Below are 12,526 nucleotides of genomic sequence, written 5' to 3'. Positions count from 1 at the left end.
GCAGTCCCTGTCGCACATAGGGCTCACAGTTTTAATCCCCATTTTACTGATGATAGGCTTGAGGCACAGAGACATAACAAACAATAATAATTGTGGTATTTGTTAAGTGCTTACTGAGTGCCAAGCACTGTGCTAAGCACTGGGGTGGATACAAGACAGTCCGGTCCCATGTGGGGCTCACAATCTAAATAGGAGGGAGAACAGTTATTTTCTTTTTGCAGATGAAGGAACTGAGGCACAAAGAAGTTAAGTGTCTTGTCCAATGTCACAGAACAGACAAGTGACTGTGAGCCCATTGTTGGGTAGGGACTGTCTCTATATGTTGCTGACTTGTACTTCCCAAGTGCTTAGTACAGTGCTCTGCACACAGTAAGAGCTCAACAAATACAACCAAATGAATGAATGAAGTGATGGAGTCATGATTAGAACCCAGGTCCTCTAACTCTCAGGCCTGTGCTCTTTCCACTAGGCCACACCATTTCTCAACTATACTTTACATTCCTCATTCATCCTAGGTAAGCTGTAAGACAGTATAATAATTCTGGCACAATAGGAAAAATTGAGGTCAGAGGGTTGAAGGTATTTTCTCAAGGTCACTTAGCAAATCGGGTAGAACAGCTGGGGTTAGAGTCCCTCAGCTCTTGATTTTCTATCCAGAGCTTCACCTCCTTGGGCCAATAACAATATCTGAGAATAAATTCAGGAAGCTGGCACAGTTTGGCCTTTATTCTAAGGTGAGCATGTGAACAAAGTTAGCTGCAAGAGCAGCCACGGACAATGACATTCATTAATAGGTCCAGAAACAAAAGGCACTGTCTCAGGTGGAGAAACTGGTATTCTGAAACTCTCCTAAACATTCTTACACACCAAAACTTCGTCCCAACTATTCAACCACCACTGAAGTTGAAAAGCACTGAAATATCCATGTCATGAAAAGCAAAAGCTTTTTCACCTTGAGGTGAAGAACGTAATCTTTATATGCTTCTCCACCAGCTCAGGATCATATCTAAAGGAAGCTCCTCATTGTTTTCTAATAACGATAATGATAGTGCTATTTGCTAAGAACTTTTTATATGCTAAGCACTCTACTAAGCGCTGGGGCAGATACAAGACAATCAGTTTGGACAGAGTCCCTGTCCCACATAGGGCTGATCATCTAAGCAGAAGAGAGAGCAAATATTGAATCCCCATTTTACAGATGAGGAAGCTGAGACCCAGATTAATTGAGTGACTTGCTTAAGGTCACACAGCAGACAAGTCAAGTGGTGGAACTGGGATAGAACCCAGGTTTCCTTACTCCCATGCCTATGTTCTTTCCGCTGCACCATGCTACTTTTTTTTTTTTTTAAGAAAAACATGGGAGGGAATGGAATACCTTCAAATTGAACAAGGTAGGCTACATATGTCCACTATCTCTAGTCACCAGTGAATCCCCTGAACATGTTTCCATTGCCCATCTTCCACAGCGTGCACTACACCATCTGCCACAGTTGGGAGGTGGGGAGGGGATGTGTCAGACGGGTCTTTTACCTTATCATTTTCTCACTGAGTCACAAGGAACGTTACCCTCGGAATACATGTTAACTCACAATAATTTGCCTTTTAATTACAGTTGAGAATCCATAGTATAAACCCCTTAATTCCTAATTTAGTCCTAGTATTTTTAGTTTCTCAATATGCCAGCTTCTTTTCCAAGTCTTAGATAGGGACAGTTTGAGCCAAGTCATTAAGCATCACAATAGCAGTTCATGACAGAAGAAGCATTTGCTTTCAGCTTGCATAATGGCTGGCAAAAATTATTTCCTTTATTCTTTTCACAATTGATGAATAGTTCAAATCCTTCACAACCCACTGTTAGATTACAGCTTAGGAAATTTGAGCCTGCCTAGTAACCTAAATGTGTTCTAAATTACCTGAGGCACCTTATTTGACATTACAAAATGAAAATAATCTTTCAGCTCAATGGACACTAAAAGGCACTAGAGGAGCTGGACATCATATAAAATTTGAAGCAACTATTAAAACAACATGTAGTAAGTGATTCATCTGCCTTGGTGAATATAATGTAGTGTGCTTTGTTCCTACAATGACAACTAAGTTTTCAGCTGCCTCTGTAACAGCATGGCAATGAACAGGTTGGGAGTGCTCTGTGCAATTGTGCTAGAAAAAGCAGCTGGAGAATAGAAAAAGGAAGGAGAAAACACTAAAAAGAAACAAAGGGGAAACATATTCCTTAACTGTGTGATGAACAAATGACTGAAGGAGGGATTTAAGAAACCTCTGCTAATTACAATTGATTAATATCTGAAAAAATTACTTCCTAAAGGTTTTATAGCTTTTTGTTTAGACACCTCTTACCTTTCCTTGTGCAGCATATATTTTGGCAAAGAATGAATGTTGCAATGTGCCTTTCATTCTCGGCATGACTTTTCCTGTTTTCCTGTCTTCATGTATAATAGGTTCCTTCTCAATTGAGCAAGTACTTCATGAAAGCCCTTTTGATTTTTAAACAGACACTTATACATCTGCATAGCTTTAGATTTTCAATATGTAAGATTTGGGGCTGAACCTGCTTAGTCTAGTTCATATTGTAATCACCTCCAGCAATTCTTACTTATTTCACTATAGTAAAATTTTATTTCAGAAAATGAATGAAACACTACAAGCCCAACTTGACCTGTCAAACCATGCACCATAAGGTCCATGCTCAGCTTGGAAAAGCCAGGTTGTTAATTCTTCTGGAACACACCCCACTGACTCAATCAATCAATCAATCAATCTTTGGTATTTATTGAGAGCTTACTAATTACTTATGAAGCAGTTGGGAGAGTACAATGTAACAAAGTTGCTAGACATGTTCCCTGTCCACAAGGAATTTACAGTCTAGAGATGGACAGCACTACAATTTCCAGAAGCATCTGAACACTTAAACCTCAACCTTCCCCCATCCACCATCCCCAAGCAATTTTTTCCTGTCATCCTCCTCACTTCCATGTGTGCACACATAAGGCACTGGCTTTGTATAAGGAAGGGGCTTACCCCTGAAGCTACGCCTTGAGCAGTAATCTGAACACACTATCATTGATGGATTGATTGAATGAATGAATGACTTATCAGGAGGAAAGGTCATCTTGGTTCCCAGGTAGAGCAAATTTTCAGCTTTCCTGTTCTTCACAGAGTGAATGGTCACAACCCTGTATTAAGTGTTTGGGATAGTATAATATAACAGAGTTAGTAGACACAATTCCTGTCTACAAAGAGTTCATAGTCTAGAATGGGAGACATTAAAATAAATCACAGGGCTTGAATATAATATCCTATACCATTCCTTTCCAAACTCCTTGAACGAGTTGTCTACACGCACTGCCTCGAATTCCTCAACACCAACTTTCTCCTCGACCCCCTCCAGTCTGGCTTCCGTCCCCTACATTCCACGGAAACTGCCCTCTCAAAGGTCACCAATGACCTCCTGCTTCCCAAATCCAATGGCTCATATTCTATCCTAATCCTCCTCGACCTCTCAGCTGCCTTCGACACTGTGGACCACCCCCTTCTCCTCAACAAGCTATCCAACCTTGGCTTCACAGACTCCGTCCTCTCCTGGTTCTCCTCTTATCTTTCTGGTCATTCATTCTCAGTCTCTTTTGCAGGCTCCTCCTACCCCTCCCATCCCCTTACTGTGGGGGTTCCCCAAGGTTCAGTTCTTGGTCCCCTTCTGTTCTCAATCTACACTCACTCCCTTGGTGACCTCATTCGCTCCCACAGCTTCAACTATCATCTCTATGCTGATGACACCCAAATCTACATCTCTGCCCCTGGTCTCTCCCCCTCCCTCCAGGCTCGCATCTCTTCCTGCCTTCAGGACATCTCCATCTGGATGTCTGCCTGCCACCTAAAACTCAACATGTCCAAGACTGAACTCCTTGTCTTCCCTCCCAAACCCTGCCCTCTCCCTGACTTTCCCATCACTGTTGACGGCACTACCATCCTTCCCGTCTCACAAGCTCACAAACTTGGTGTCATCCTCGACTCCGCTCTCTCATTCACCCCTCACATCCAAGCCGTCACCAAAACCTGCCGGTCTCAGCTCTGCAACATTGCCAAGATCCACCCTTTCCTCTCCATCCAAACTGCTACCCTGCTCATTCAAGCTCTCATCCTATCCCGTCTGGACTACTGCATCAGCCTTCTCTCTAATCTCCCATCCTCGTGTCTCTCCCCACTTCAATCCATACTTCATGCTGCTGCCCGGATTGCCTTTGTCCAGAAACGCTATGGGCATGTTACTCCCCTCCTCAAAAATCTCCAGTGGCTACCAATCAATCTGCGCTTCAGGCAGAAACTCCTCACCCTCGGCTTCAAGGCTCTCCATCACCTCGCCCCTTCCTAGCTCACCTCCCTTCTCTCCTTCTACAGTCCAGCCCGCACCTTCCGCTCCTCTGCCGCTAATCTCCTCACCATGCCTCGTTCTTGCCTGTCCCGCCGTCAACCCCCGGCCCACGTCATCCCCCTGGCCTGGAATGCCCTCCCTCTGCCCATCCACCAAGCTAGCTCTCTTCCTCCCTTCAAGGCCCTACTGAGAGCTCACCTCCTCCAGGAGGTCTTCCCAGACTGAGCCCCCTCCTTCCTCTCCCCGTCGTTCCCCTCTCCATCCCCCCGTCTTACCTCCTTCCCTTCCCCACAGCACCTGTATATATGTATATATGTTTGTACATATTTATTACTCCATTTATTTTACTTGTACATATCTATTCTATTTATTTCATTTTGTTAATATGTTTGGTTTTGTTCTGTCTCCCCCTTCTAGACTGTGAGCCCACTGTTGGGTAGGGACTGTCTCTATATGTTGCCAACTTGTACTTCCCAAGCGCTTAGTACAGTGTTCTGCACACAGTAAGCACTCAATAAATATGATTGATTGATTGATTGATATAGAGAATAGTGTAGGCTTTGAATCTTGATTTTATCCAAACCTCTTTTGTTTACCCACAGCACACTGCTCTGAGTTAGAACTGAATTACTGTAGTTTCATTTGAGTCTTGGGAGTGACAGAAATTCTGGGTGTGCTCTAGAAAGGTGGTGCTAGGGGAACTGCTGGGGAGAATCTGTGGGTAAACCAGGAAGTTTCAGGATAGCAACTCTCATATGTTCACTTTGCAACAAACAACCATCATTTTTGTCACTCTGTCTGCCTTGAGGACTTTTGGTTCTCAGAGGACACACAGGAACAGCCCAGGTCCACATGGCACATAAGTAATTGTGGTTGAAGCAATTCTACAGAGAAACTCTAACCCCAGGAGACTTGTTCTCAACTGAATACTAACAGATGTGTCCAGCAAGCCTTACCAAGGCATCCAGTAATCCTATAAAAAGCACAAGGGAGGAAAGAAGAAAAACATATACAAATTCACTTCTCAAAGAATTATCTTCCTTGAAATTACTGGTATCCAACTTTCAGTGTTTACCAAAGATCCTACCCAACACGTATCACCAAAGACCTTTTGTTACTCTAGTGTTCTAAGCTGGAAATATGGTAATTATAGCTTGAAATATTTTGTTTCTTAATCCTGACATTCCCTTGTCCTTTCTATTTCCCCTGGGAACAATCTCTTACAATGCTGGGCATGTAACTGGAGAAGTAGAAAAGGAAAGACAAAGTGTTTCTTTGCAGGAGGGAAATGCAAGACTTTTTATAAGTATAAATTATTTCTATTGGTTAGAAACCTCCCATAATAATAATAATGATGATGGTATTTGTTAAGCGCTTACTATGTGCCAAGCACTGTTCTAAGTGCTGGGGGGGGGGATACAAGGTAATCAGATTGTCCCACATGGGGCTCACAGTCTTAATCCCCATTTTGCAGATGAGGTAACTGAGGCACAGAGAAGTGATGTGACTTGCCCAAAGTCACACAGCTGACAAGTGGCAGAGCTGGGATTAGAACCCATGACTTCTGACTCCCAAGCTAGTGCTCCTTCCACTGACCCACGCTGCCCTATTTATAGACATGATAGTGTAGCAGGTAGAGTTCCACCTGGGAGTCAGTGGCAGAACCAGTCCTGTGTTAGGGCCAACTGGGCCAATTGTTTGGGTCACGTGAACGAGGGAGCCCCTGCCTTCCCCAGTGAATCACCAGAGAGCTAAGGCTGAGTGAGATGTTGGGGTAGTAGAGGGATGGGGGATAGCTTTTTATCTACCCCAGGGCTTGGTACAGTGCTTGGCACATAGTAAGGGCTTAACGAATACCATAAAAAAATCTACAAGGGAACATATTGCAGGTATGCAGTCAGATTGCAAATCTAGCAGGGTGTCACAAGCTATCTCTGAGGATCTAGCCTGTGTAAGTAGTATGTAAAGAATCTATTGGTCTGCTTTCTTGGGTGTCTTTCAACTGCTATAACAGCAATAAAGACCAACACCACCGAAAGGGCATGAGAAATAACAACACAATAATCCTGGAGAACGAGAGGCAATACTTGAGTTTTTGTAATAACTATCAGTTTTTTAGAACTCCTAATTTTCCCCAAGGAAATGGTCAGATGAGGGCTCCAAGGGGCTTGGATTCCTTCATGGCAAGGAAAGGCAGAGTTTAGTGTGAGATGCTCTGAGGTCAAGGGGTTATGGGGAAGAGCAATGGAGTTGGTTGTAAGTCTCCTCTCATTAATTTATCACAGGCTTTTGTTCCAACATTCCATAAATCATCCCATCTGCCCCAGTCAAAAGACTTCTTTCTTGCCTCCGCTTCCACCCTCAACTTGTATCCAATCCTCTCCAGCCTTCATCTACAGGATAAGTGAGGCACAGAAATGGGGAAAAAAACATTGAACCTTAAAGTTAAATCGGGTAAAAAAATGAACAGCTTTTTATTCATAGACCAGGTGGTTTGATTTCAACTGATGCATAATGCAGACCACATTGATTGCAGCTGATTCACAGTGTAGATGGCACTGATTTCAGCTGACGTATTGTTACCACCACTATTTGACCCCAAACTATTTTCTTATTTGCTATTTTCTGTTCAGGATTGAGAGCAGTCTTAGTTTTATCCTCTAAAAATGTTTTATTCCACTACACAAGAACACTTTCAAAAGATGTTTATGATGATAACCGAACTCTATATTCACTGACTAAATAAGTAATATCCCAAAGAGTGTTTTGGTTTGCACATTCAGACTTTCCTGTCCAAGGTTTCACAATAGTGATTGAAAATTTGTGTTTAGGATGATTAAAGTCATAGTAGTTACAGTATCTGTCAAGAGTTTACTCTGTGAAGAGCACTGTACTAAGTATTGGAAAATAATACAAAAGTGGGAATTAGATGGGGTTCTTGTACCTGGGACGCTCATAATCTAAAAGAACATCACTTTCCAAAGTTTCCATGAATGTTTAAAGTTACAGAAGAGACAATAAATCCTTACCTTTTAAAATGTTTTTGAGAGATAACCCAAACTCACCCCTATGATTAATAGTATTATTTTCCTTTGAAAAGACAAAGTCCTTTTCCAAATTTGCACTTGTGACATCAGAATGTCCAGGCATGGTATACCCAGACCACAACTCAGATTAACACATTTTGTGTATAAATTTGCAGGCTCTTTGACTTTTAAAAAAAAACCCTTCAAGATAATCATAATCACCCCACAAAATTAAAATGCTGAATTTTTGAAGGTCAGAAGTATACTTAAGTGGACTTAGTTTTCAGTTAGTTTTTACTTAATTTTATATGCCTGGGTAAATGATGTTTGTATTGCTTTACTCTATCAATGCCTTACTATAGTAAATATTTGTTGGATGGGGCCAATCAGCCAAAGCTGGACCTGGGTTTAGTTATCTAGTGCTTACCGGGTGCAGAGCACTGTACTAAGCATTTGGGAGAGTACAACGTAACAGAGTTGGTAGAAACATTCCTTACCCACAACAAGCTTACCCTACCACATATAATTAATTTTTGTGTCTTTTTTTTATTTGCTAGTCTGTAAACTACTTGAGGGAAGGGATCATATCTTCTTACTCTAGTGCACTCTCCCAAGTATTTAAAACAGTGCTCTGCACACAGTAACTGTTCAACAAATCTTATTGATTTGCCTTAATGCTACTTCATGTACTCACTTAAAGGAACCAAAATGAGGTATATTAACTTCTATTAAGGGAGCTTTCACAAAACTACCAACTTACTCACAGAAACATCCCAGACTACATACACTACACTGAAACAGCATTATAGATAAGTTTATGTGGAACTCGATAATTTCCATTAAAAAGCCAGTCTAACGTTACCAGTGCAGATGGCATTAACTTACTTCATTTTCATTATTAAAGGCAACAAGAAACTCCTCTTGTTGCTCAAAATGTTCAGAATGATGGATCATCTCAATTGATGCAGTTGCCATTACCTCTCCTTTACCCATCCTTGGATATATGTACGACCATTTAAAAATTGCAGCCTTATTCTAGGTATGATATTTGCTTTTTAAATATATATTCTGTTTTAAACTATTTTATCAACTAGTGACTTAAGAGAAGCAATCATTCTGCCACTTAGCCATATACTGCAGCAATGTACATCTTGAATGAAAAGAAATCTTGCCTACAATTGGGTCAGGAAGCGTGAGTCATTAAATTGCTACTTTCAGTAGCGGTCTAGTTTTAATTCCTATTTTTCAAGGTACTGGTAACAGTGTGAATACTTGATTTGGGGAACCAGAAATACCGAAAGCTGCAATTCCATCTACTGTAACTTTTAGAATTAGATAGATAAATGGATGATTCTTACTTTCAGAAGTATTGCTCTTACGTCCTTAATTGAAAATTTTTACGTGGATCCTATTCTAAGAATAAGAATTATTTTGATACCTTGGTACCCTTTCTCTCTTTCTGGAACTGAGCTTTGTAGACTGGTTGTTTCATGATATCGTACAGAACATCATCTCTGAGAGAATATATGGGAGATGTCAGCTCACCTGAAGCTGTCAGTTCATCAGCAAATACTTACGGATCGAGTATTGTAACAGATATTTGTCTAATTTGAAATACGACTGCTCATATTCTCTCTCTAAAGGGCAAAATATCTCACTTCGGATTTCTGATTTGTATGTCTTGGGTTTGCCAGAAAGTTTGATTTACAATGAACTAACCTGAATGAGACTCTAGCAATAAGAACCTGCAATGGAAAAGCCAATTATTACCTATTTCATTTTACTCTCTCAATTTTAATAGTCAAGATGCACTGTGCAGGCTTTTGATTTCAAGGACAAAGACAAAAACCAAGTATTGAAGACCCCAAAATAACCTCAGCCCTTTACTTAGACAGACTTTAAATTGGGACTTCGGAAAGAAGTGAAATTTGTAGTTGAAAGCATCCTTACCCCACAGGGCCATGAAAACAGAGAAGAAGACAGTTGCTGGGTTGTCAAAGAGGTGACTTGCTCTGGCAGTGGCACAAGCTGAGTTCATTTTCCAATAACTACATGTCTTGTCACACAAGGGGCACATGGTAATATTGTGTCTCTGGTCACACATTTCCATGCTGGAAGAAATAAAGTAAGAAAATACAAAGAAGTAGCTTGATGCTTTTTGACCTCAGGTTTGATCTGCAAGCCCGACGCCCAGTTATTTTTTTAGGATTGAGGGTTTGTTCACGCACCATGGACAGAGAGACCCTTTCAGCCAATTTAGGAGGTTCAGATTAGTTGACTCAGGGTAGTAACTGAACCAAGGGGATGGAGAGGGAGTTATGACCTGGATGGTTGTCTGTTTGCCGGTTCCCAGTACTTCTGACTGATTTTGATTCCATTCAAAGTGCTCAAACTCCCCCATCACAACCCCAAGGGTTTCCAAGGTGAGGAGAAGAACTGCACTGCAATTTAGACCAGAGTCACCTTAGTTCTGGGCCAAACTCTCAGAGTAGTGCCAGTGTCCTGTGGTTCAGAAGTGGAGCAGTTAGAGCGATTCACTGATTATCCCAGCATTTAGCAGAGATCTTGGCATATAAGCATTTAATAATACTACCACTACTATTATTAGTATTTTTTTCATTCAGTCAAGTTTTTTAGGTGCCAACTGTGTGGGAGAGTATAAAAGAATTAGTAAATGTAATCCCTGTTCTTGAGGACTTTGCAACCTAGTCGAGGAAGCACACACTAAAAAAAGTATATATAAGAGGAAGACAGGAAGGAGGATAAAAGTACTTAAATGCTTAGCTGGGGTGGAAATACAGAAGTGGCGATTGTGAGGCTATACATCAATCAATCAATGAATGAATGGTATTTACTGAGTGTTTTCTGTTTCCAGAGTGTGGTGCTAAGTGCTTGGGAGAGTACAATATGACAGAGTTGAGAGACATGATTCCTGTCCCCAAGGAGCTTACAGTCTAGAGGGGGAGATGGACAGTAAAATAAATTACAGACAGGGGAAATGACAGAGTATAAGGATATGTACATAAGTGTTGTGGGACTGGGTGGTGGGGTGAATATCAAGTGCTTAAGGGGTACAGATCCAATTGCATAGGCTACACAGAAGGGAGGGCAAATAGGAGAGATTAGAAATTTATTGAGAAAGGCTTTCTGGAGAAGTTTCTAAAGGGCTTGGACGATGGGGAAAACAGTGGTCCGCTAGATTGTATGCTCCTTGAGGGTAAGGATCATTTCTAATAATTCCATTCTTCCAAATGCTTAGCGCAATGCTCGGTACAAAGTAGATGCTCAATAATTGTTTGATCGTTAGATATGAAGTGGGAAAGAGTTCATAGCAGTTATCTAACACCCCTGCTAAGGCCATTGGGCAATCAGCCAACTTGTGGCTCTGCGGTGTAGCAATGTTGTTTTGCTGCTGTAAGCTGCAGGCATCATTCCTCTTAAACCACAACCCACTGTTTGTTTTTGTATTTATGGTATTTGTTAAATGCTATGTACCGAGCACTGAACTAAGCACCAGGGTACATACAAGCTAATCAGGTTGGACACAGTTCATGTCCCAAATGGGGCTCACAGTTTTAATCCCCATTTTACAGATGATGTAACTGATGCAAAGAGAAGTGAAGTGACTTTCCCGAAGTCAAAGAATACGCAAATGGCAGAGCTGAGATTAGAATTCTGGTACTTTTGACTCCATGGCTCATGCTGTATCCACTAGGTCACAAGGAACATGTTATACAGGGGCTAACGCAGCTTCATCCTAGAATTTAGGGAAGCCTTGGCTGGCCTGCAAAATCCTGTGTCTTTTTGATCTAACCAATACGGCCACTGCCTGGAGCACCATGAAAATGGTGTTCTTCCCAAAGAAGCAGCTCCAAGACGGGGCATGCTGGCATGTCTGTCTTTTAAAGAGGCTGCTACCTTTTAGATTGTAGGGAAAATGGACAACACAAGAGAGGAGAACACAAATTCTGAAGTTCATTCTGGGAAAGCCTGGGTTGTGCCTTTAAAATCTACATATTGCCTCAACCACCTCCTTCTCTTCATCCTTCTCATCATCACCTAGCCCACCAGAGTCGTGGGGGAGATGGGGTAGAGTGAGCAACATCAACGTGAATGAATGACCACCCCCTAGCTACTCATCTCAGTGCCTCAGGGAAGAATCTTACTGATTGCTCCATAGGGGTAGGTCATTAAGCCCACAGTGAATGGGGAGGGGAAAACTGCATTTGATGTTTGTGAGCAGTGTGGAGAAATGGAAAACCGTCAATCTCCTTGGAACAGAGATGATGACGATGATGATGTGTGTGCATGTGTGTGTGTGTGTGTGTGTGTTTCCTCATTGGACTGCTGTGCTGCAGGGTGCCACTGGGATGGACTGCCAGTGACAAAGAGTGAAAGGTTTCCCTTCCTATCCCTCTTCCTTCCTCTAAGCGTCTGCCCAGCAACCACCCTACTTTCTAGAGACTAAGCCATGGGACAAAGCATGGCGAGAGAGGGAGGAGAGCAGGCAATGAAACACCACTTGATCATAGCAGGTCTCCTCCTGACTCCTGTCCCCCCAGCAATCTCTTTCTATGGTCTCCTTCTGGTCACTTCAGACAAAAGGCCATGGTCCCAGCTGCCTGGCTGAGCAGGCATGGCCAACTGAGCCACCCAAAGCTGCCTTCTTTATCTGCTGCCCCTTCAACTGGTCCCTGTGTGATGGAATCATGAGGCAGTACTATTCACCGTGGCTCAATGGAAAGAGAACGGGCTTGGGAGTCAGAGGTCATGGGTTCTAATCCTGGCTCCGCCACTTGTCTGCTAGGTGACCTTGGGCAAGCCACTTAACTTCTCTGTGCCTCAGTTACCTCATCTGTACAATGGGGATTAAGACTGTGAGCCCCACGTGGGACGTGATTACCTTCTATCTACCCCAGTGCTTGGCACGTAGTAAGTGCTTAACAAATACCATCATTATTATTATTATTATCTGCATTGTCAATCATGAGAGGGGATCTGCTGGACATACCAGCCCCATGTGTGGGCTTTGGTTAGTCACAGCACTTACGTACATATCTGTAATTTTTTTATTTCTTCATAGTAATGTCTGCCTCCCCCTCTGGACTGC

At 42.3% G+C, this 12,526-nt stretch overlaps 1 protein-coding gene across 6 annotated transcripts in view; it reads right to left on the bottom strand.

The window, feature by feature from the left end:
• Positions 1-12,526, bottom strand: part of ANO1 (anoctamin 1) — a 181,732-nt gene that overhangs the window by 37,757 nt on the left and 131,449 nt on the right. For all 6 annotated transcript variants that reach the window (XM_038764538.1, XM_038764540.1, XM_038764539.1 and 3 more), the window contains one exon: positions 9,367-9,527. In XM_038764538.1, coding sequence (XP_038620466.1) covers positions 9,367-9,527 — 161 coding nt within the window. The remainder of the gene's footprint in view (positions 1-9,366; positions 9,528-12,526) is intronic.

The sequence above is a fragment of the Tachyglossus aculeatus genome, chromosome 22, assembly GCF_015852505.1.
Source record: "Tachyglossus aculeatus isolate mTacAcu1 chromosome 22, mTacAcu1.pri, whole genome shotgun sequence".
Classification (NCBI taxonomy): domain Eukaryota; kingdom Metazoa; phylum Chordata; class Mammalia; order Monotremata; family Tachyglossidae; genus Tachyglossus; species Tachyglossus aculeatus.
Note: the sequence above shows the minus strand (reverse complement) of the source record. Positions and strands in the feature narration are given on the sequence as shown.